This window comes from Carassius carassius, chromosome 50 (assembly GCF_963082965.1).
Source record: "Carassius carassius chromosome 50, fCarCar2.1, whole genome shotgun sequence".
In the NCBI taxonomy this organism is placed as follows: Eukaryota; Metazoa; Chordata; class Actinopteri; order Cypriniformes; family Cyprinidae; genus Carassius; species Carassius carassius.
Genome location: NC_081804.1, coordinates 9767585 through 9792517, shown reverse-complemented (window position 1 = coordinate 9792517; position 24933 = coordinate 9767585). Strand labels below are relative to the sequence as shown.

The following is a 24933-nucleotide window of genomic DNA, read 5'->3' as shown; positions in this document are numbered from 1 at the left end:
TACCCCTCGTGCAAAATTCTTGATCGTATGGATTCTTCAAAACATTTAATTTCAGGTTTTTATTGCAATGTTAAAGACACAGGTGAACTTAAGTAGTTTAAAAATGGTCAGAGAAGAATGTCCTTTTATATACTTCCTCTACACTACTACATGTGATCCAAGTCACTTTACAATCTATATCTGAATAACTTTAATCACTAGCTCCCCTATAAGCATTAGAAGCATTTAGAGTAGTGAATACCCCTTACAAGTCATGGTTACCTTTTAAAAGCTACATGGGGTGCCCTCTAGTGAAACTTCACACTATCCGTGTGCACTCTGACTCTGATATATTGGAATATATTGTGTATGTTTAAATATTGTGTCAATTTGTGCATTTATTTCACTGTATAAAACTGCTTTGGCATATTCACTAGAGGGGAAAAATGAAAATAAGCAACAAAGGTTACAAAGATCTCAAGAGTTTATTTCTTCTCCAATGAAGACTATTCAGAGGACAGCAGGAAAGAGTTTACCAGACATGTACATCCAGTGTAAATACAAACTTCCAGTCACATTCAGCACGAGATTCACTTAAGTCTCAGAGTAGCAGGACTCCAGTGGTTGTTCCTCTGCAAAGTCTAAACACAGTTGTTGGATGACTGGACCAAATTTGATTGTGTTACAACCAACTAAACAGATATTTGACTGAAACATAAAACAACTTGAATAGGGAAATGCTATTCAAAAGAGAGAAATACTACAACACCAGCCCTCCATGCTATAACCAACAACTTCCAGGGAACAATAATCTTATTCTGGATGAAGAATGTGTTAGAATTCAAAATGGAACAATAAAATGTTTTAACAAGGCATTTAAAATCCATGATTTTTCAACATTCACCACAGGCAAAACAGGCTAATTTTCATGCCCCCATTGGTCCAGGGATCAAAATAGCCTTTTGTGGAACACAAATGTCTGTAAACAGAACTGTTTTGGGGCAGAAACAGAGCGCAAACAACAAAACACATTTATTTGGCAAATGACAATCAGTGATGGTCAATTTTTCCACTTTAGGGGTCAATAATTAATGGAATTTGTTTTTAGAAATAAATGATAAGATGAAATGAACAAAACCAAGGTGCACATTCATGTGTTTCATAAATATATACTTCTGCAGAGACAATATTAGCATCATGTTTATTCTAACTAAATGGTCTTCCACTATATAAGTGGTATTTAGAAAGCCAAAAAGTGCTATTTCGTAAACTTGGTAAACAGCATTCAAGGAGTTTGGAGTCTAACCCCAACAGACATACAGTATACTGACTCAAAATGATTTGAAGAAAATGTAAAGTGTCAAATGGCTCTAAAGAACAAAATAAAATAAGGCAGGTGAGAAAAAAGGCTTAAAATGGAGAGAACAAATTAAAAAAAGCAACCAAGTGCAATTTAGCAAAGCACATTTTGAAATGCATAAAAATGAGAAAACCAAGAAGAGTGCTGGGGACAAATAAGCCCAAAACAATCACGACGTACTGTATGAATCTTCTCTCTTAAGAAAGAAAAGACCTCCTTTAATCCAAAAGGAGCTACTAAACTCTGCATAGTCAAAAGTAAAAACAAAACGCATGCATGAATGAGTACAAGTATATTTGGAAGTAGATCTTTTATGAATGTTAATTTTAGAATTCCCCTACACACACTTTATGAAAAAAAAATCAACATACTACACCCATTACAGAAATTAGTCTGTAATTCCTTTACTGTAATTACATTGGGATTCAATATTAGTAATCTAAGGATGTACCCACACTAGGCGTTTTGGACTGTGCCTGAGCACGTTTGACCCCCAAAGACCGGTTTGTTTGTTGACTAGTGTGAGCGTACTGTACCGCACATTTATCTAACCAGTGCCAACATTCAAAAAGACATTAAATACTTCAATAACCTCAGGGCTCAGTGACAAGGAGTGAGAATATATTATCAAAACCAGCTTATTCCTGCTTAATTTGAACAGGCCTTTATTTGTGCACATTCGTTTTATGGGCAAGACTGGTGATCTTTTGTGCTTTTATTATTAAATGACAATTCTTCAATGTAAAACAACTGACTTTCATTTTAAGGAAAAGAGCAGCTTGGACATTCTGCCTTAATATCTCCTTTTGTGTTTTACAAGTTTAAAACAACATAAGGGAAAATAAACCGCAAAATGTTAAGTTTTTATGTGCACCTTTAAAATATGAGGTTGTACCTTTGTGATAAGTTAACATAAGTATCACAAATACTGAAGAGAAAGTTGGCGCGCCCCAATGGAACAATGTGGCCGGCAGTTACGAGCTGCTTTGCGCATATGGATTTCTGTTTTCTTTCCCTCTTAAATCACATCTAAAAGCTCTCAGCAACACTAAGTGCAGTGTTTCTTTGTGCAAGGCCAGCGGTGATGCAATTAAGTGAAAATGGTGGTAAGTTCAGAGATGGTTATATGGTCTGACTACACACGGATCACACAAAGGAGTACCAGCTCCTGTTCTGACACAAGTAAGAAGCACAACAAACCCATAACCTTATAAAACAAGACCTATCCAGACAAGCACTTGTGTAAGATTATGGTATGCTGTTTGTGAGAACATTATATAAAATACTCCTCCTAATAACTCACGTAGAATCTAAAAGAGAATATGAAAAACAGTTTCTTTGCAGTTTCTCCATCGTTTTGGGTTGGAGAAACTTCTGGAAGCCATCGTCTCCATATAGGGGTATAGGAGAGTGGTACATTAAGGTTAGGGCTGCCTTATGGACTACCTTATGTTATATGTTGATCCGGATGAGACTATGTCTCTGGGTTTGTGACTGTCGTAGCTGCTGTGGAATTCATGGTCTTCATGTACTGAGTGTGAATGGCATCAAAGGCCTCGTCCCGATGAATCATGGCACCAAACACTAGAGGCTGTGGAAGAGACAAGTGAAGATATTGTTAGTGTGCATTCACACAGATTTTTGCACTGGATGGTGTCTGTCTGAAATCAGAATTGGGTTCACCAGGTTACCATAAAAACTCAATCAGTTCAGTTTGAGTCACAGTTAGCATGGATATATTCCGGTTCAGTAAGGATTCTATTGGCTGAATGAACACGTGATGGATACTCAGTTTGGTGCCTAATTAACTGTCTTCACCTGCTATTGGAAACTTCCTATTTCCCATGTATGAAGTCGTGATTATGAGCATGTTGCATTCTTTTTTGTTAAAAATGACAGTGAACGGTGGTTTGTGAATGTTTATGCTTAGCCTACATAATTTTATTGGGAGTGCTCCTGCAGTCAAAGCCCACCTCAATTGCTCTCATTGGTTCAGATGCATCATGACGCCCATCCCAAGCCAGTACTGATCAACATCCCACCCCTCCTGTGATCCATGATTTGTCTGAATGTGTATTCAGATCCAGTGAGCAAATGACTTTCATAACAATAAAAACCGTGTTAATGTGCGATAAAATAATTGTCAGCGTTAATCAGTTAATGTGTTAACTTGCCCAACCCTAATACACACACACACACACACACACAGATATGCTGTGACTTACCTTTAAAGTGGATGGTGTTGTAATTGAGATCCCCATGCCAGAACCAGGCAATACTGACAACACTTTATACTGTTAACAAGAGTGGAAAATCCAGTAAGATACTAAGCATTCAATAAAAACAAGCCAACCAACATTAATATAACTGTAATAAAGACCTTCTGAATATCAATGATGTTTTGGAGCTTGATGACTTTATTTTTCTTTGAGGATGTCGCCCGGGAGCTGGAGCTCTCGAAACACAGGTAACTGAAAACACATACTCTTATCATGAGGGAATGCATTGTGCCTCACAATGCTAATAGCTCTCTTGCCTTATTAAGTACGACAAAATATTTACACCTTTGATTGAAGAAAATGCTATTCGTAAATATTGCCAGTAAATGCAATGTTGCTGATTCTGAAAAAGGCCTAAAAAATAAAAATTTGCAAAACAAAGAAAAAATACTGCTATTCTGCAGCGAAGGTGCCTACTTTTCTGTGACGTAGAGGACACCATTGCGGATGTAGTCGGTGGGCATTTTTCTATCCCTGTTGATCAAGCAACATCGCCATCCATTCTCACACACTGTGAATCAAATCACAGATACTTTTACAGTTTAACAGCAGCAAATACATATGAAAATGTTCAAAGGCTAGCGTAGTTTCTCTTCCCACCTGGCAGGGGGCGCTCATTCTCTGACAAGTTGAAGACTTCATGAAAAGGACCTCTTTTGGTATTGTAGGCCCGACTGCTTTCCTCCTCACGGCCAATCCCACACGACATCCCTGCCGACTGATTACCCCGCGCCACCACCGGCTGGATCTGCTTTGAGAAACACGCAAAACGATTGATTTAGGAGCAGGATGTGCAAGTAAAGCCCCAGAACTGCAGGGTTCCTGTGTGCTGGTGAAGGATCAAGGCTATCCCTTTAACGCTCAACCAGATAAAGAACAGAATTGATCCTAGATCTAATCAGCACTTGAGGGCCCAAACAGCAGCACACATGTAGGGGAAGCTTGTCAATCATTATTAAACCACTGTATGTTATTGAGCCAAGCAGCAGTGTGAATGATGGTCAGTGGCTCAGCCTGAGATCAGCTGCTGCTAGATTCAGTTCTCTGGGTTGGATGCCAAACAATAGCAAGGGATGCCTGGAGGGTGCTGAGGACCAGTGCTAAGCTCAAAGCCGGTGTTAAACAGCCACTTATCATAGGTATTACCACTCACCAACACATTAGTTTATTTATGTGTTAGAAGACAGATGTCATTTGAGAAAGATTTATGGGAATTTCTTCAACTATGGGCACTTGTAAGTTAAGGAGTTGATTTACCTCAAAATGAATGGAATAACTTTTTGTTATACACTATAGAAGTATTTAAAATTAAAACAAATAAAGCAATCTAGAAACTTTGCAATGTCATCATGATTTATTTTTTCTATTCTTATTTGCTCATGAATAGATTAAAAATAATACTAATACTACTACTACTAACAACAATTATTATTATTATTATATTCAAACCGATAACAAACAATAAAAGATTCATATCTACTGTTGTAGTTGAAATGCATTTTTATCATTTAAAATGAAATCCTTAAAACATTATTAATATTATTGATAAAAATATACAAAGACTGAAATAAACCATTTTAATATCTAATTGTCTTACTAACAATACTACTACTACTACTACTACTAATAATAAAGAGTGAAATAAAGCTATTTTTTTAAATCAATTGTGTGAAAACTTTAAACCAATAAAAAAAAAAATACTTTTAATCATGTCTACATTGTTAGTAGAAAAAAATACTATTTTCTAAATGCCCACAAGACAGGTGAACACAGTTGAAGAAACATCCTTATATTTGCAGAAAACAAGTCTTCGTTGTGCATAGAGAGTATGTCTGCAAATACAACATCTGCAAAAAAAAATAAAAATATAAAAATTAAATGCTGACTTCCTAATAAAACTTGATTAAATGTAGCCTATTCAAGGCCAGTGCTCAAACATGACAAAAACCTGGATCCAACATTACTCAAACAACCAAACTGAAAGTAAATGTATGCATAAATCATTGAATTTATAATCTAATTCATCTGATCCCAACTTGGGCAACTGTAAACTAGCTTAATTAAAAACGTCAATGTGGCAACACCAGAAGAGCCAAGCTTTTCAGAGTTTCTAGTCACTTACTCAAGACATTTAAATAATAATGCGGGGAAAAAAAAATTTCTTTACATTCTTTTTTACTTTTCGTGCAAATTTAGTGAGAATATGCATTTTGAAATTAACAGTTTTTGATCCAATCGTCAACAGGCATTTTCATTGTCATACTGCATATTCCTGACAACACACACACACACACACACACACACACACACATATATATATAAACACACATACGCAGGACCAGCCATTGGTGGCAAACACAGGCACTGTTGTCAAACCAAAGGCCACACTAGATCCCTACCTTTTCAAACCCAGACAGCTGAGAGAGGAAAAATAACAGAATAAGCATGTGACAGACCATCACACAAACCAAAATACTACCAATTATTAACCAAAAAAAGAATTTACGTTTCCTCGGTTGCCTGAATTTGTTTAATAATCATGCAGACACCTTTATGCCTCGCCCTGTCTTCCATTTCAATAATATTTATTTATTTATTTATTTTTAAATTTCATTTAGCATTATGTTTACATAATCTGAGATGTGTTACTAGTACCAAGATAAAACTCTTATGCTATATATATATATATATATATATATATATATATATATATATATATATATATATATATATATATATATATATATATATATATATATATAGCAACATATGTATTATATTACTATATATTCTTAATGGCATCTCGGCCACTCTTGAACCAGGGTTGTATCTTGGTTAAATGAAGGCTACAGATTACAAGAGGAAGCCACTGCTCATTTTCAGTCATAACTGATGAGCTCCTCACAAACACACAAAAAGAGGAATCAGGATGAATATTTTTCAAGCTTTTCTAATGGGAACAATGAGGCTGCAGACGTGCACGGTTTCACTCACCCGTCTGTTCAAAGTGGCATTGTTACGCTCTTTGAGTTGTGGGTCTGTGGGTAAATTGGTCCACACAATGTAGGGTGTGTCGTATTTTTCCCTCAGTTTAGAGCAGCTTTTGAAGATGAAGTCAATGATGAAAAATTTGATGCCAGCATAGATACCTTTAAATTTAGTAATTGACAACAGATACAAATTAGAGACTTGAATTAGAGACAACCCCCCCCCCCCCCCAACTGTCATCATGTGTCAAACTGAATTTCTTACCAATCATGAAGCCCAAGAGTTTATATGGCAGCAAACAAGAGGTGATGAAGGCCATCCACAAACCAAGGTACAGCTTGTGTGTGATTTCAGGCTGCACCCACATGAACAGGCTGCAATCAAAACACACTACTTATATGCATGTGAACATATTTGTAATTAAAAATCAGTACTACCAAAATCTTATCAATATCATGGTATGAGTAATTTAATATTAATACTTTTTGATTACATATACATAAACATCACAATATATTTCATAATAGTACTTATTTTCACAAGTGAAAAAAAATCTTATATATTTATTTTTAAATTATGCATAATTTATAAAATAGTTAATTAAACTTGCTCTCATTTAATGAAAAAAAATTTAATTAGGAAATGTTAATACTGTAAATAATGTAAAAATACATTAAACAAATAGGTGTTCATACCCAAGTTAAAAAAGAGATTATTCTTTGTATTCAATTAAAAAATATTACAAGCAGAACTGAACGACATCTCAACCATGTCATTTTAATAAAATATCTAACATACTCACTTTTTAATCTTTTCCAATACGTCTGCCATCTTTCCAAATAGATTCTGTGAAAACATCACTCGTGCGTCAAACAGCTTTATGTGTGAAGCGAAGCAAAAGGTGTCTGTATTATACTCTTATCACAGCTAGATCAAGGCTACAAATCCCTTACCTGAGCTTTCTGTGCAACATCCAACACTAACTGAAACTTCTCTGAAACCGTGAGATCTTCCTTTGGAGGTTCCTAATAAAAACAACAAAGCATCAAGGCTTTAATCGAGCTAATTTTAACAACTTACTAATGTTAATCATTCAAAATGAGGCTTATATTTACCACTGGTTCGGAGACTTCAGGCACAATGCTCCACTGTATCCTCCAACCTCTGAAAATACAGACCAGAACAGTTTTCACAACAATTAAAGCCAAAAAAAAAAAAATTAAAAAAAGTATGAAGCCCACATTTAAATGACAGGATTTTTTTCTAAAAAAGTAAAAAAAAAAAATTAAAAAAAAGTAAACATCTGCATTTAATAAATCCTTTTATGCTAAATGATAATTAAAGGGATGTAATTTCTGGTTCAGATCCCATGTCATTCAACCAGCACATGGATTTGTGAACTAGTTGTGAATTGAACCAGTGATAGATTATTTCGGACGTACTTTGCTATGAAGTAATTCAAGGACAACCGTAGAATGGCTAAAAATAGAAACATGGGGATAACCCAGCCATGCCAGGCAGCATTCATATAGATCTGTGGAAAAGATGAGAAATAAGACATTAAAATGAAAGACGGCAAAGCCATGTCAGTCACCATACAGAAACAAATGGCAGCACTAGTCACATTAACGTATTAGTTTAACCTGAGGCAGGGCTTTTTCCCTGTCTGGTGATGTACAGATTTCAATGAGCTTGGCAACACGTTTTATTTGTTTTAATTATGGTAGTTAAACAGACACTTAGGACCGGGAGGCTACATGATAAACAGTGATGAATAGTGTTTGAGGGGTTTGTGTGGGTCGTGCTCACAATAAAGGCGATGGCTGACGTGTAGACAGAGTGCCAGCTAGATAAGGCAGAAAGGTTCCTCATGAAGTTAGTAACAGGCTTAGCACCCCGTTCTGAAAACACACACATACACGCAACCCAAAGACCAGAGCACAATCAGTTTCATGCCCATGACACAGCAGAGGTGATGGGAATTAAAAAACACAGGCTAATTGGGTATTAAAATGGGACTGTAATCAGTTAAAATATCTAGTCTTATGACTTAGAAGGGTTTTTCTGGGATGCTGTATGAAAAAACTCACTGAGTCGTCTCATATTTTCAGTTAATCTGCAAAGAGCAAAGAAAATGTATTATTTAATGAGATCCGTAGGGAGGGTGAAATTATAAAGCCAGAAATAGCATGAAAATTGAGACGCTGTGCTAAGCTGACTACAGTAAAGACTTGTGTCTCAACAAATCAACACTTGCTCAAATATGTAATATAAAAGTATAAAGCATAAAAGCAAAAAAAATGCATCTGGGTAATTTCTACGATGGAGTACATTTTCACGGTTCAATTATATAAATTTGTATATTTACAAAAATATGAATGTCATGTTAGTTTTCATAAAATCACAATTACGTAACTGAATAAAAACTACAAAATTCTCAAATTTTGTATTTCAGATGTTTTTTGTTCGTTTTTAATAATGTTTTAAACTAATCATGCTTTCTTAGAAATATGTAAAAAAAAACAAAAAAAAAAAACTTTGTTGTAGCAAAAACAGCAGAATATAAAAAAATTATATTTTATTTTAATATTTTGTAAAATAAAATAAACCGAAATATACATTTAAATAATCATGTAATAGTGTGTAAATTAATTTAATAAGGGTTTTGGTATGGGTATGTCCAGGGTTTGACTTTAAACCTCCTTAAAAAAACAACATAAATTACTTAATTCAAAAGCACTAGCTAACTGGAATGACCCATTCATGGCTTCAAAACCTGCAATTATTAATCTAAACAAACCAAAGCAGGCTTTGCTTTGGCTGGTCACCTTTTAGCACTTAGTGGTTCCTCAGTCTCGACTGTATTCTCCTCGGGCTGAAAGCGGAAATCTTCGATATAAACACCAAAGCGCTCATAGAGCCATTTCCACAGCTGAGAGCTTAAGGTCTCCTTTTGTTTGTCCCCTATCAGTTCACAAACAAAACAACACTTCACTGAAAAAGATTCAAAATATAAGCATCTGCTACATAAAATGGACGTAATCTTGTCAAAAATCAAATGTACATTATCACAAATGTAAATCAGTGCAGGAATTTCACTAAAAAGAAACAAACAGCTTACAGAAATTGACACTTCTAGTGCAGAGAGATATTTAGGTTTAAAGAAAAGAAAAACAGGAAGCCTGGTTTGGCCTTTTTCGGGGATGTTTAATCACAAATCAAATTAAATATGAATGCTGTTGACTAAATATCTGAAGCATGAATGAAAGCGATTGTCGAAGGCTAAAATCCTCTATCAATCAGATGAAGTGATGGATAAACTATAATAATGTTCCTCAGATGAACTTTAGAATAAGGGCGCTGGTTTTCATTCACTAATAAAGTGCTCTTAACCACAACATTACAGACAGGACAGGTACATTTGCAATTAAATTTGTTCTTCTCATTCTAAAGTCGATGAATCTGGATTATTCTAAATGAACGACTTAGTGTCCACAGCTAGTAATTACACAACACACATCCTAACCATCTCTATGTGAGAACACACACACACACACACACACACACAGCAAGAGTGAAGCCGAATGAAACAAAAACACATCTTATTTATGTCTAGACTACATGTGATCATGTTTTAGACCACTATGCAATATTATGCATTCAGAAAAAAGGCTCCATTCTTTTGCAGATTATAATAATGATTTTGTAACTCAGAAATAAGACTAATTGTACGATCGCCTAGTTATACATTTTCTAATAATATTGTGTATATAAAAATCTATTCACCTTATGACGTATCTTTCATTTGCTAATTAGTCTACAGATATACAGTAAGTACTCTGCTACAGAATAAAAGGGATGTCCGTGTTGAAAAAACAAAAATTAATAATGATTAAGTCTGTAGGGGTCAAAACAACAACAGGCAAAAGTAAATATGATAAAGTATTGATTTAAATATAAAAATTTAAAAAGTGGGTGTCATGACTAGCGATCTATAGGGAGGATAAACCGAGATTTACCTGTTCCATTGACAGAAGTGACTTGTGGTTTTGGAGGTGGAGGTGGTGAATCTTCTAGTCTGGATCAAACACACATATCGTTTTACTTGCAGTATTAACTAAAACTGAACATAAGTTTGTTAATGCCGAAAATGCAGTTGTGTGATACTTCCATACTGTGGAAGGGCATCACCTCTCATACCTGGATCGGAGAATTTCATTCATTTTCTGTTCGAGATCGACTCTTTTGGATTTCTCTTTCTCAAGTTCCTGCTTTAGGCTCTCAACATTTGTCTCCTCTCTGAGCTTCTTTAACTCCTCCTCTGTGAGCAATACACAAAGAAAAAGAGTTTGTTCAACTGCGTGATTAAAAGACTGAAGTCACATAAATCAGCAGAGGTGTGGTTTCACTGGAAACATTCAGCATGCTTGAGGTTTCCTGGACGCAGACATTAAATACACAAGTAAAAGAAAGAGGAGTCAGCTGGTCGCTGTTGCAAGATAAACCCTGACAGCATGATCAGTAACACCCTGTTCAGACTTATTTTGCAATAATGACTTACTTATACTGCTTAATATATGCCTCTGCATATAAACAAACAAACATGAAATACTGATTTAATATCTATGAAAAGACTGCAGAGTAATAACGATAGATTAAGCTCTAGCACAGCTAGTTTAGCACCATTATAAAACCGACCAATCACAATTAGGTATTCCTGTAATAAGAGAGCTGTGTAATAAGACAAAATATGATCATAGCATCATCTAGAGGCAAGTAGAAAATAAAATAGGCATTCATGATGACACAATATTGTATAATCAGCACATTTTTTCTACATTTTCTGTGCCAGCTTTGAAGAAAATTCATGGGAATATATATTATGGTAAGATGTGTTAAAAACAAAACAAAAAAAGCAAACAAAATTAAACCAAAACAACAACCAACAAAACAAAAACACCCCACAAAATCAAAACAAAAGAACAAACAACAACAAAACAAACAAAAAAAAGATAAAAACCATAAAATTGTTTTTACATATAATAGTAACAATAATAATAATAAAAATAAAAACTATTTAAAACTGCTGAAATCATTTTTAAATACTTTCGCCCACTTGACTCAAAATAAACAACAGTCCTGATCGAGTAATTTGTCCACCTGGCCTCGATCGCATACAATACCTGCCTGGAACACAAGCCCATCATCATCTATAATTCAGTAGCTCCTGCGTCTCCCGCAGAGGTGCTATAGTCATGATAAAGACCCTCTGCTGCTGACTCAAGTGCAGGTGTGCTAAAGAGATGTCTGAATCCAGACGATCAGTGCAGACCCCAGGGGCCTGAGCTAAACTCTGAGCTAGCGGGAAACAAGCTGTTTCACAACCTTAAAACAATAGACTGAAATTAATATTTGTAGCCTACTCTAATATCTCATATGATGCTTTACTTAACAGTCTGTTTAGAGGGTCAAGAAACAATGCAAATGTAATTTTTTCCAGTCGTATGCAACAATTTTTAATAGTTTAGTAATTTAAACCACTAATATATATTGTGTGATTACCTGTGTAATAAGATACTTTAAATAGGATACTTCAGATTTATCTATATGTTATAATAAAGACATTCATCACCATGCTTACACACAATCAGCAAAAATGTTTCTATATTTTCATGCCAATTGTGGGGGTAAATCACTAGAATAGACGTCATGGTAAACTGTGATACAACACGCACGCACGCACGCACGCACGCACGCACGCACGCACGCACGCGCACACACACACACACACACGCACACACACACACACACACACACACACACACACACACACACACACACTCTAAAAAACATACAAAAAAAAACGCCAACAAAAAAGAACCCAAACAAAACAAAAATACAAAAACAAACCTATTCAACTGTGTTAACACACTCACACATAAAATAACCCCCCCCCCCCCCCATATATTATATTATATATATTATTTTTTTAATACTGCACAAGACATAAAATATCACAGGAACCCGTTATGAGAAACCACACATGCATATACTTATTTTATAATATGTAAAATAACTGACACTTAATAATAATAATTGACAGAATTCCTGATCTCCTTTTACCTGCCGTGTAGGGAAATGTTTAGGAGGTTTACATGAATAATAATTTGGGGAATTATGTGTGAGCTTTATACACTCGTTGGTGAACTGTGGCAGAAATAATCATGCAAGCAGATATTCATCCTTGCCATGCTAGAATAACAAACAGTTATATTTTTGTTGCAGAGTACAGGCGAGATACTTGACTCAAACAGCACTGACTGTAAACATAAGGGTATAAGGGCATAAGGCTGCCATAAAAGTTTTCTTTACTGAAGCTGTGTGCAGTCTGGCTGCCCTCTCTGAGCGACACATATGAACTTGGGTCTCCGTTCACATTAACTTGCTAAAGCAGAAAAGGCTTGGTGGAAAAAAAAAAGATAGCATCTAATGGCCCATCTACATCAAAGAAATTAAGCCTTTCTGACTGACAGCATCGTTTGCACAATCAGCCTCTGCCAGAAAGACCATGGACACAATCGTGGAGGCTACCCAAAACCGTGGACCAATGATAGCTCATGATAAAGCCATATGATTAACTGAAAATACTGCCATTAATGCCCTTCGGAATTGATGTTGTGTTTATTAGTGTTATATTCTGACTGAGGAAGGAATTAATAGCTGTCAGCACAACTCTATTGTAAAACTGAGACAGCTGCAGCTTCCAAAGCGATCACATCATATGATCCAAGAACAGTGACATGATGGATGAGAAGCATGAAGATCTGTCTTATGACCTTACAACTATTGTTACTGGCCACTGCCATTCACCAACATCTCAAACTAGTTTATGTTGGTCTGTTGTTTAATTACACACACTAGGTAATAACAAGGTAGCAAATTTCACCTCAAGCTTATTTATTTTGCAATCCTACTATAACGATGCATGATTATATGGCTGTTTGCATTTTATTGTTTACATTTACCATTGTCTTTTTTTCCTAGGCTTCCTATCATAGACCAGTGATCTATTTTTGAGTCACAAACCACAGATCTACAGGACAGTCCAGATGTGGAAAAAGCACAAAAAGAGCATACAAAACTCTTACAACATCTCATTTAAGCCTGAAGCAGCATCATGCATGGCTTTAAATCACATATATGCTGTCTTACCAAGTCAAAGACAAAGAATTATCAGGTTTGGCCTTTTTTTTCTAAACAGGGAGGTTTCCATTGTGTAACAAACTATTAATAAGCAAGCAAAGTCTACTTTTATGGGCAGCAACAGTTTGGCAGTCCAAGTATGACCTTTTGATGCTTTCTAGTTCTGCAGTGCTCGAAGGCAATGAGCAAACGCACGCACACACACACAAACCAGACACTCCCAACTTCCTAATACATAAAACTAATGTTCTGTTTAAAGGTACTGTATATGTAGGATTGACAGTCCAAATTCAATATTTTGGAGTTATGTTTTTCACCCTGCCCCTCCTCCTCAGACTTGACGCACATGCAGGTTGAGACACCAACAGGAACAAGTGTAAATGACGATGAATGAAATGAAATGCACTGTGTTTTCCGCCAACTGACAACCAACTGGAGGGTGCTGAAATACAATTGGGTAAACCAGAAGTGGGCGGAAACAAAGACCTGGAACGCACAATTTTTAAAGTAGAATTTCTAACTGTAGCATTTATTTTCAAATAAACGAGTATGTTAACTTAGCATGTTTCTTAAATATCTGCAAATATATGATATTTGTATGCTTTAGTAGAGTCAAAAACTTGCATACAGCACCTTTAAGCCAATATAACAATTTGGGCAATTGAATTATCATAAGATAGTATCATGCATCAGCATTCTAAAAAAAAAAAAAAATCAAAAGACTGAAAAAGAAATGTTTGATCTGTTGTATGAGTGTGTGTGTGTGTGTGTGTGTGTGTGTGTGTGTGTGTGTGAACCCCAGTGGAGAGGTAATCTCTGTTGCTGAGAGTCTCACTAATTGAAAAGTGGTACAGGTCAGAGGGATCAGCAGTAGACATGCTGGATTTATCGCTGTAAGGTGCACACAGCTGCAGTCTTAATGAGAGTGATCTCACTGCACTGCTCATGGAGATAACCTCACAGACAAAGTGAGTAATCACCTATTTAGCTTGTGACATATTACAGATCTGCAGACCTGAGAGGACAATTCACTTTTTCTGAAGAGCTGATTCTAAAAAAATTCTGGATATGCAAGTTAAAACTCCGTTTTTAACTAATTTCAAGGCATCACAGGTGTTGTCATAGGTAAACAATCCAAGAATGAAATTCAAAAAATTCAATGGGGAATTAAAACATCCAAGATTATAAACTGTGTTAAGACATTTTGACTCTAAACAGATCTGTGTTTTATTAAATAATTTAAGACTAAAAAGTATAGATGGATAATTCCAGAATACAAATCTATACATTTAATAAAGCCAGGCTCAGAATTCTTGCTTTATTTTGTTGACAAAAGAGTTCATTTTTTTATTTATTGTATTACTCTATAAATCCAAAAATAAATTTACCATTTAAACAAAAACCTTATTTAAAGAAAACAAACTTTAAAGATATGTATTGTAATTGCAATAAAGTATAATTACTGTACAAAAATTTTTTTTCCACTAGTCTGAAAGAATATCTAGAAAATGACATGTTTGAGGGAATCATTTATAATAAAGAAATTATGAATATTAATAAGTTAGTAATGTAAAGTCTGACAAGAAGACCTAACTGAATTGCTGAAAATAGCCTCAAGCTTTATAAGCATTACTGTTCAGAGTTTATAGCACAATGCCTCAAATGACAATAGTGCCATAATAGGGTATAAAATCTGACAGAAAAAAATAAAAATAAAAAATAAATCAGCAACAGATCCAGATGTATTTCTGAGAAGCTGTGATAATAATTTGGAAAGATGTAACCCTGTGAAAAAGGGATGTTGTGAATTTTTTTTGCAGTTACTTACGAAGAAAGTGCTTTTCCAGTAAGGCTACCTCCAGGTGACCTTTAACCTCATTGAGTCGGTCGGTATCGCTCATCTTGTAGTCCTGGATGGGAGCAGCAGACATGGTGAGCGTCCCTGAACCTGCCTGGAAACAACCAGCAAGAGAAAATATGAGAAACTTAGGTTCACAGCCAAAGATTGAATTTTGGCATGGGATTGCGCAGAATTCTACTGATTCCCGCAGTTTCCGTGCTTGTAAGGCGGGAAATTACCACAAATATTTCAGCATGAAAGATGTTCGGGACAGATGACGGAATGTATCATCTGCACATGCTTTTGAGTCTTACAATTTTACAAATACATACAAATGTGTGTCAAAATGCCTGTCTTGATAGGCATTCATGTAAACAGTCGATTTATACTAAACACTGTCAGCATATAGACTATTAAGTGAATGTAAACAGTTGAGAAAACAAGTTACGTGTAACAGTTGGATCCAGGGGTCTTAAAGAGACAGCAACCTAAACAAACCTGCTGCTGTCTGTCATTAATGTTTATTCATACATTGAAGATGAACCAGTTATATTTTAAAGTTAAAGAGATTATTCAGTTTCTGTGGTATTACCTAAATATTATTGTTAGACCTACCTGAAAAACTTAAAGCACATATAATTTTAGTTGTATCTTGTTATTGTATTTGTTTGTGCTAATGTTTGTCATTTATCTATTCTTGTTTAATTAATGACTGTTTACTTGTCTTTTTTAGTTCAAATAAATTCAATTCAGAGTTGGAAATCAAAGTTATTTTTAATTATCTTCCTCACAATATAAATATGACTCAACAACATTATAAATTGTAAAACACAAATACACTGGGTGATGAAACATTTAGGTTGGATGACTGTTGTTTAAAAATACCCTAACTCCCCACTCAAATTTAAAAAATCCCACCTAAAGGGGGAATCCCGCCCTACAACCACTTTCCAAAATGAAATTCAGGCCCTGACAGCAATAACAACATTAAATAACTGTTAAGGTTCTATTAAAAATCAGAATGATCATCTAATAAACATTCTCTTTTACTGAACAATATAGAATTTGGCCATGTTACAGTCTAATAAATGGCATCCATTAGCACCTGTAGCTCCAGCCTGCCAGAGACATTACAGTATCGTCTTCACAGAAGTTCAGCATAACCAGAATTCGACTAATCATGGCTTTAGTCACCAACCGGACACCAGGCCGTCAGCTGTAACCATGGTGCCTAGCTCATGAGCTCACAGAGACACAGCAGATCTCTTAGGTGAGCTTTCCTGTGATTATCAAATTATATGCAGCAAATGCAATTTCTTTGAAAATGTGTTTGGACGAGGCTGTCCCACATAAAAGCCCTTAATGACATCATTTTGTCAGAAACTGTTTTCCAATCAGTTCTTTTCTTGTAAAATGTCATGCAAAGCATTAAAGGTCAGTGCAAAACACAGGGAGGCATCAGAAACTAATGACCACAGGAAAAGATACTGTAGCTTTATAGAGACTGTTTTTAAGACTAGGGCCTGTGGATGTGAAGGATGGAGGGCAGTCTCAGCTGCAACAACAGGAAGAGCTCAAGTTAAGGGAATGCATGCTTTTTTTTTTAATTACTACTATAATAATCCAAAGCAATATCTGCTCATAAAACTCAAAACAAATATTTGATTAATATTTAGTTATATACATTTAACTTACACAACCCCAGTAAAAATAAATACATTAATTAATTCAATTAAAACTAGCATTTACAGTCTACGGCCAAGTCTATGAGCAACTATTGCATGGGAGCCGACAGATTTCCACTGTAATTCATGAGAAATTTTTTCCACTGTAAGCAAATTCTGTCAAAAAAATAAATTAATTAATAAAAAAATAAATGTTAAGGTGAAACCTCATTCACAACCCATTTAACTTCTGGAACATGACATTTCCACAAGAACATTCAGAAGAAAAAATTAAGAGCGAGGCTTTTATTTTGGCACTTTTACCAATTCAGGATTGATTGGATGGTGAAAAGTTGGTGTAACATACCAGAATCAGCAGATCTGAATTAGTAAAGGGAAAGATCGGATCAACTGACTTGGATCTCTTTAGCAAAATTAATGACCTAAATGACATCAGCAGCAAAGAAAGTCATTTTAGAGGACAAGCAACTTATTATATTCTGATTAAAGATTAAGACTACATTTTTGCTTTAAAATAATATATATACCAATGAATTATTCAAAATAAGACCAGGAATGGAACTTTCTGAATGTTTTTCTATTAGTGTTTTAGAGGTCAGGACCATTTTTTATCAATCATATCACATATCTACATTTTTCTACCTAGACAAACAAAAACATTAAAAAAACCTAAATGCATTCAGCCATCAGCACATCTGGACCGATTCTCTCTTGATATTCTCACAGAGGAAAAACCTTCACTTACAGGGTCTCGCTGCTCTTCCGTTTCTTTGATGGAGCTCCGGTGTTTTACTGGGATGTCATCATTACACTCGCTGTCAGATGCAGTGGGGGACTCGGCAAGGTCCAGGAACTCATCTCGCTTCGATCCTCTGAACCTGATCTTATCCAATCGCTTTAGCATGTTCAACACAGAGATCTGTGTCTTTATCTTAACATGGCGAGTGGCAACCCTGTAAGGACAAATGCTGATTTAAACATGAAACTGCAGCAATGAAGAAACGTTGCACAATTACACAATACATCTCGATAAATATCATTATCATTTAGACCAAGATCTGGTTTTTCATTTCTTAATTCAACATGTTGAATAAGAAAAGTACCATAAAATGAATATTCACACTCTTTTTAAAGGCAAAAACATACTTCATTTTGTACGCTATCTTTTTGTCCAAGTGAAACCCAGCCGTGGAGAAAGACAAAGCCAGTCATTCTTGGCAAAAGAAGTCGGCTCAGAAAAATTGTGCAACTGACAGTCTCTTGCTTGCACAATAATAGTCTGTCTGCACCGGGTACTGAGGCCTGTGAACTGTAGAGGCAATAATGGGCCGCTTGAACTTTCTGTGAAAATTGCTACAATCTCAAAGAGATCAGCTGATGTCGGACTAGTGTGGCACAGGACCCTGTCCTGTACAGTATGTGGGTCAGAGGTAGTGGCCCCATGATCCTCACGGACATTTCGGCTAATAGCGAGACCCCTGTACTAGAGCTTAGATTCTCTGCCTGAGCCCGAGCTCCACCACCGTCCTCGGGCCAGGTCGGGTCGGGCCCTTTATAAAGCAGTCACATGTCATGCGCAGCGTCTCGTCCACTCGCAGTCTCGCACGCGTGACGCATCACATCTGCTGTGTGTGCTGTACTATTCAGTAGCTTAAGTGCAACATGGAGCTTGAAGAAGCAAAGAAAAAAATTAAAACAGGAGAATTAACTTTGAGCCAACTTTTTTGAGACCTGTAGCAGGCATTAAATTTTAAATGAGCTAATTAAGTGGATAAAAGTGTAAAATTTCTCAGTTTAAACATTTGCTACGTTATCTATGTTCTATTGTGAATAAAATATTGGCTCATGTGATTTGAAATTCCTTTAGTTTTCATTTTATTAAAATTTAAAAAATGTCCCAACTTTTCCGGAATTCGGGTTGTAGCACAGCAGGACCTGCGGTAAAACAAAACAAATCTGGCGCCGCCCCTGGTTATAACGGCCCAACATATTAAAACAGTGAACGTGTCGGGCCGGGCCGGGCCGGGCCGGGCCGGGCTTGGACACAACGTGCTCGGGCTCGGGTAGGGTCGGGCTTGATTTGTTGATTTGTCTAAGCTCTACCCTGTACACAGATGATCGTGAAGGTTTGATGCATGAGGAAAACCAGACATTTATGTCAAATCTTCTCTGGTATATATGACATTGTTACTCAATTCTATGTTGATCCAAATTTGTATGACTTCCAATTTCTTTTACATACTGTACATTATAACATTGTGATGCTTAAAATCGCTCGTAGAATTTGTGATGATTAATTTTCATTTGAAGCGTTTTATTTTTCCATTTATTAAGACAAATGTTGTCAAATTTTACAATTAACCATTTATCCACAATTTGGTTCTGTTCTTTTTTATATAAGTAATGTTTGTAAATATTTATCTTTACATCAGTTTTAATATATTTCAATACTTTAATGTAATTGCTATGGCAACATTTCTCTTTTTTAGGTTTATAACGTTTTTAATCTAATGATTTTATATTATTTCAGCTTTATTTAAATTAATTAAAATGCATCATATAACAAACATTTGAATAGTTTCAGTTAACAATAACTAAAGCTAACTTTAGAAGAAAGCACCAGTTTTAAAAACCACATTTAAAATACTTTTATGGTGCATTTGCATCCTTTTTGATCACTTATTGTAACTATTTGGAAATAAGAAGCTAGTACATTCTTCAAACTGTTTTTTTTTGTGTGTGTTCCTCTAAAGAAAGTTGGTCATATAGTTAGTGAAGTTAGTTAGTAATGATGAGAGAATGTTCATTTTGTTGTTCATTTAATTCTAATATGTGCTGATTTCTAGCCAATGGAAACAGCATATTTAGCTGTTAAACTCTTGGAAAGATGCAGGTCGTGAACTATCGTGCTCTTCCTCAGGCAATGTCTGAATGTCTTTGTACATCTAAAAAAAATTCCCTGAGTATGCTGAGGCTAAAACACTCACACAGCTTTGCAACATGTGACTGGATTAAATATCCTAAAAAACTCTCCAGGAACCAAAGGCCCATGGTGTTGTACAGAATAATGCTATTGGTGTTCCAAACTCCACATTCCCTGCAGTTAGTTGACCTTGCAGCAAACAAAGCAGGCCTGGGAACAAAGCGGCTGAATGCATGCCTAGACACTCAAAACCACCAGCCCAGTTCTAATTTCACGTCCAGAGCTCAGACAACATGCTGTACATGATAATGACAGCACTGAGGTTTAACGCCAGTTGTCTTGTTCTTTAGTAGCCTGAGTTCAGCATCCAGTGAATCAGAAAGGGACTTTTTTTAACAATAAGCAGACATTTCATGCAGCTCTCACAAGAGATGAGAGAAATAGCTTGATCAGATGAGATTTTTCACCCGTGTCTAGATTTGTCAGATTTACCATGTTTTAACTCATTAGAATGCATCATTTTATGAGACATTATTGCAGGGTTCTAAATATCAATATGTCCTCTTGCTACAAAACTTTGGCTTGGGAAAAAGTATTACAGTAAATCAGGGCTACAGTAAAATAAAAATGTCATTTTCACACTTATCTTCCATAGTGTAGAAAAATAACTTGGCAAAGCAACAGTTCACCCAAAATGACACACGATCTTAAGGGAACCAGCCAGGTTTGAATGCACACTTTTTAGAAGAATACAATGACAGGGTTGTGATGGTTTTCATTTGAGGCAGTGTTATTTCAGTATTATTTATACACTGTTAGATATAGACACTATTACTGTATTTATAAATATTATGATTTAGCATTTATTATCATTTCAATTTTCATTTTCATTTTGAATACAGTTTTAGTAACTTTAAATGTGTTACCCCCTCAGTTAGATGCATAATAAAATGATCCAGAACAAATGATTCCCTCTAAAGGTCAAATACACACACAAATACACACAAGTGGTTGAGCAAGTTTGATTTGTTCATGGTGGAGCATGATTTAACTTTCCAAATACTCACCATTCTGTACAGGAAGCACAAGTGTCTAAGACAGCTTTACCAGCAAACAATCTAAAGTTTAAGTGGGGTGTGGTAAAATTCTTAACATCTCTTTGGAGGGATCGCTCATCAAAAGGTTTACATTCCGTCATCATTTACACTGACATCAGCCTGACTTTCTCCTGTGGAACATGAATAGCTTGAGAAATGTCTTTTTTTGTTCATGCAATAGAAGTCAAAGGCCACCAAAATTATTTGATAACATTTTTTTTCTAAATATCTTCTTTTGTTTTGCAGATTTATTTATTTTATTATAATTTTTTTTTTTTTTTGGAGCAGCAGTGTTCAGTTCAGTTCAATTTATTTATATTGCACATTTAAAAACAACCATGGTTGACCAAAGTGCTTAATGTCCGGACAATAAAAAATAAACAGTCACACACAAATAAGACAAATACAGTAAAAACATCACGATGTCTCAGCTCAGCTTGAAATAGAAGCCAAGGAATACAGGTGTGTCCTAAGTAATGACTTGTCCCAAATGGCACACACTTCATGTGCACTTGTGGTCTTGGAGACTTACAATGTCCACAGGGTCGTAGGGTGTCCCATTCTTCATTTTAGCTTCTGCCGAGCCCGCACTGAGGTGAGCCAAAGTCTAGAGAATACCCAAGACGTGTCACTCGTATAGTTTTAAATGGGGGAAAATGCAAGGCTGAATATGGCTGCTCAAACGCAGGAAGCCCTGCTTTCTGTGTCATAATAACATTTATGACACAGTTGTTGTCAGATTTCTTTGGTGATTTCAAATATGAAATGTAGTCGCAAACAGTTTTGGAGAATTTGATGTTTCTCCATTCAAAGAGGAAGGAGTTGCACTTGGATGCCCCAGAGGCATTTCAAAGATTGTAAGACTTGTCTTAAAAGGGCGAGCTCCACAGCAGATTTCTACCCCACAGTCAAAGCGGCATTACATCACGAAAGTGTGGACTCGAGAAAGACCACGGGGGTTCAGGGTGGCATTTGAGACAGGGCCGTGGGCTCAGCAGAAGTGCACATCTAGGTCGCATAGCAGCCACAAAGGGGGCACTAGCAAGCTATCTTCTAAAAGCTTAAATGGTGAATGGGATGCCCAACGGTCTTGTGGATTTAACAGACAAACATGCACAGTACCAACCAGTGACCTCTCCTCTCTTTCCATCATTCACCTTGTGTGAAAAAACACTAAAATTTGTCTGCATACAGTGTGCATGGACGTCCACGGACCCTCCTGACTATGAAGATTATGTCATGCAGAAGGCAGATGGCCCATGTATACTTCAGCCTTAAATCCACAAGTGCACTAGAAGTGTGCAATTTGGAACAAAGCTATAAATTCAGCCCTACGCATGTGCTAGGAGGAAGTATACTTTGGGGCTTTAGAGAGATGTCCAACTAAAAACGAACAAAAATGTTTTAGCTAACGTTCTAAGAACATTATTAAAGAGATCAATTAGAAACATCGTTCGATTAACGCTATTGGAATTAGTAACTTTGAGAAAACCTTGCTAAAACATTAGCCAAAGTTCTGAAAACGTTCCAGGGAATGTTTAATTAACAAATATGTAAATGAACATATTTGTAATAATGTAAATAACAATTCTATAAATGAACACTCAATCATTACAATTAAATCATAGTACTGAATCCAACGAGCGACCCCCCTTTCACTCTCCCCGGCTCTGAGGAGGAGTTCAGCGGTCAGGCTGCTCGACCACATCCTCTGACACCGGCATCGTCTTATCTCCATTCCCCCATACTCTCTCCAAACACCATCAACCCTATTATCATACCCTCTGCAGCCTATTATCTGTCAGCTATGTTTTGCGCATTTACACATTATTCTACGTGTGTTGTCTCTTGTTAAATTATAGCAACAAACATTATTTTTAGACCCAAAAGCTTGCATTATTCCCACGCTTCTCCAGGGCTTTGCATCCTCATCACTTCACCGTGCAGTTCAAGTTGAATCTCATCAATAAAACATCGAGGATTGAATCATCAATAAATTGCCGATTAATGCCTTGACCTAAAAGTCTTTCGTCTCAAGATCGAAGCCGTGTAGAATGGCGGCTTTCGTGCGTGTGCAAAATATTTAAAATCGTTTTCTTACCTTGTCTTGAGGCTAGGGATGGTTGTCACATTAAGCCGATTATTTATATATATATATATATATATATATTAAAACATATGTACAGGAAACCTGCTGCAGCTGTGCAAAACTACAAACAATGTGGCACATTCGCAAGAGTGTTGCGCGCGCTGAAATGAGTTTGAGGATTCGAATTCGAACACAACAATAAATGTAACAAAAGCTTATTCAGCCCGACACATTGTAACACCCGCCGTGGGATTAACAACCAGAAATGGGAAGAACGTTTCTTACCCACCTTGCACGGAATTCGTAATTAAGTTTCATTAACAGCAAGGCATGGATATTCGAGCTTCGCCCCGCTCCGCCGCCACCTGCTATCAGTTCGATGAAACCCCCAGTGTAAAATGCCCGATCGGACACATTAACCTACCAATGCGATTCCCCGAGCTAACAGATGTTATTTCCAGCGTTACTGCGGATTAGAATCTCACGCAAACGGCAAACCATCATTTGGGGGTTCGTTTCAATCTATTGTTGATATCCAGCGAGGCTCACTTCACACCAGGAAATTTCGTCAATGACAGCTACAGACGCTCTTAAAGGGGCCGATAACTGACAGTCGTCTCTTAACAGACAGAAACGTTCTCAAATATTCATCTTCATGAATAAACTAAAATGTGCTCAAATTAGTGATTGCTTTTTAAAAAAAAAGGAGCAATAATAGAGGGACTGGTGTGTCTTTAACAAGTGAGATTGAAAATTTACGCACACGAGGGTGTATGTTTTGTCTGTAATTCTTTTGACGTGGACTTGTTTGGACGTGAACACACGCCTATGGTCTAGACGGCTATGTGACAGGTCTGGTTTGACTCGTTTTGGGGTGTTTGCAGTGCTATTGCAGCAGTTAGTCTCGATCGCTGGATGATTGTGTGTCCACTAGGTGGCGCGCATTGGCAGCTCATTGTGTTCACTTTTAAACAGCTGAAATTTCACAAAAAAATACATTATGTTTTAGCTACACTCCAGTTAAATGTAAATATTTTATATTTAACTTTATGATAGCCTTCATTACACAATACTAGCAAAACATTACCGAATAGCACTATATAAATTACTATAATTTATTTGCACATTATATGATTTTTAAACATGGTGCTTTAAATATGTTTTTATCACAAGTTATCATGTAAATACTACGTCATTTCAGTCTGGTAATCATTTAGTATCATGGTGGGGTAGATTGGGTTAAATTTTGTATTTATTATTATTTAAATATTATTCACTTAAATAGATTTTTTATGTTTTTACTAACCAAGGCTGCATTTATTTAATAATAATAATAATAATAATAATAATACAATGTAAAAACAGTAATATAATTACACAAATTTAACATAACTGCTTTCTATTTTAATATATTTTAAAATGTAATTTATTCCTGTGATGGCAAAGCTAATTTAAAAAAATTTTTTTTTATATATATATATAATTCAGAA

At 35.9% G+C, this 24933-nt stretch overlaps 1 protein-coding gene across 6 annotated transcripts; it reads right to left on the bottom strand.

Annotated features, from left to right (window-relative positions):
• Positions 1-2468: 2468 nt before the first annotated feature.
• LOC132133209 (GRAM domain-containing protein 4-like) lies at positions 2469-24026 on the bottom strand. 6 transcript variants are annotated; one of them, XM_059545984.1, is made up of 20 exons: positions 23868-24026; positions 18080-18287; positions 15638-15761; positions 10807-10927; positions 10626-10684; positions 9435-9570; positions 8697-8722; positions 8416-8507; positions 8049-8140; positions 7722-7770; positions 7560-7631; positions 7409-7452; positions 6871-6980; positions 6613-6767; positions 6018-6035; positions 4219-4369; positions 4036-4129; positions 3720-3810; positions 3565-3633; positions 2469-2930 (listed from the first exon to the last, which is right to left on the bottom strand). In XM_059545984.1, exons 2-20 carry the CDS (start codon positions 18236-18238, stop codon positions 2814-2816), a joined length of 1779 nt encoding a protein of 592 aa, XP_059401967.1. In that variant the 5' UTR covers positions 18239-18287; positions 23868-24026; the 3' UTR covers positions 2469-2813. The 6 variants fall into 6 exon arrangements, with proteins under 6 accessions (XP_059401967.1, XP_059401962.1, XP_059401963.1 ...); XM_059545979.1 differs by having other exon boundaries at positions 23733-23870; XM_059545980.1 differs by having other exon boundaries at positions 4219-4366; positions 23733-23870.
• Between the last annotated feature and the right edge of the window lie 907 nt (positions 24027-24933).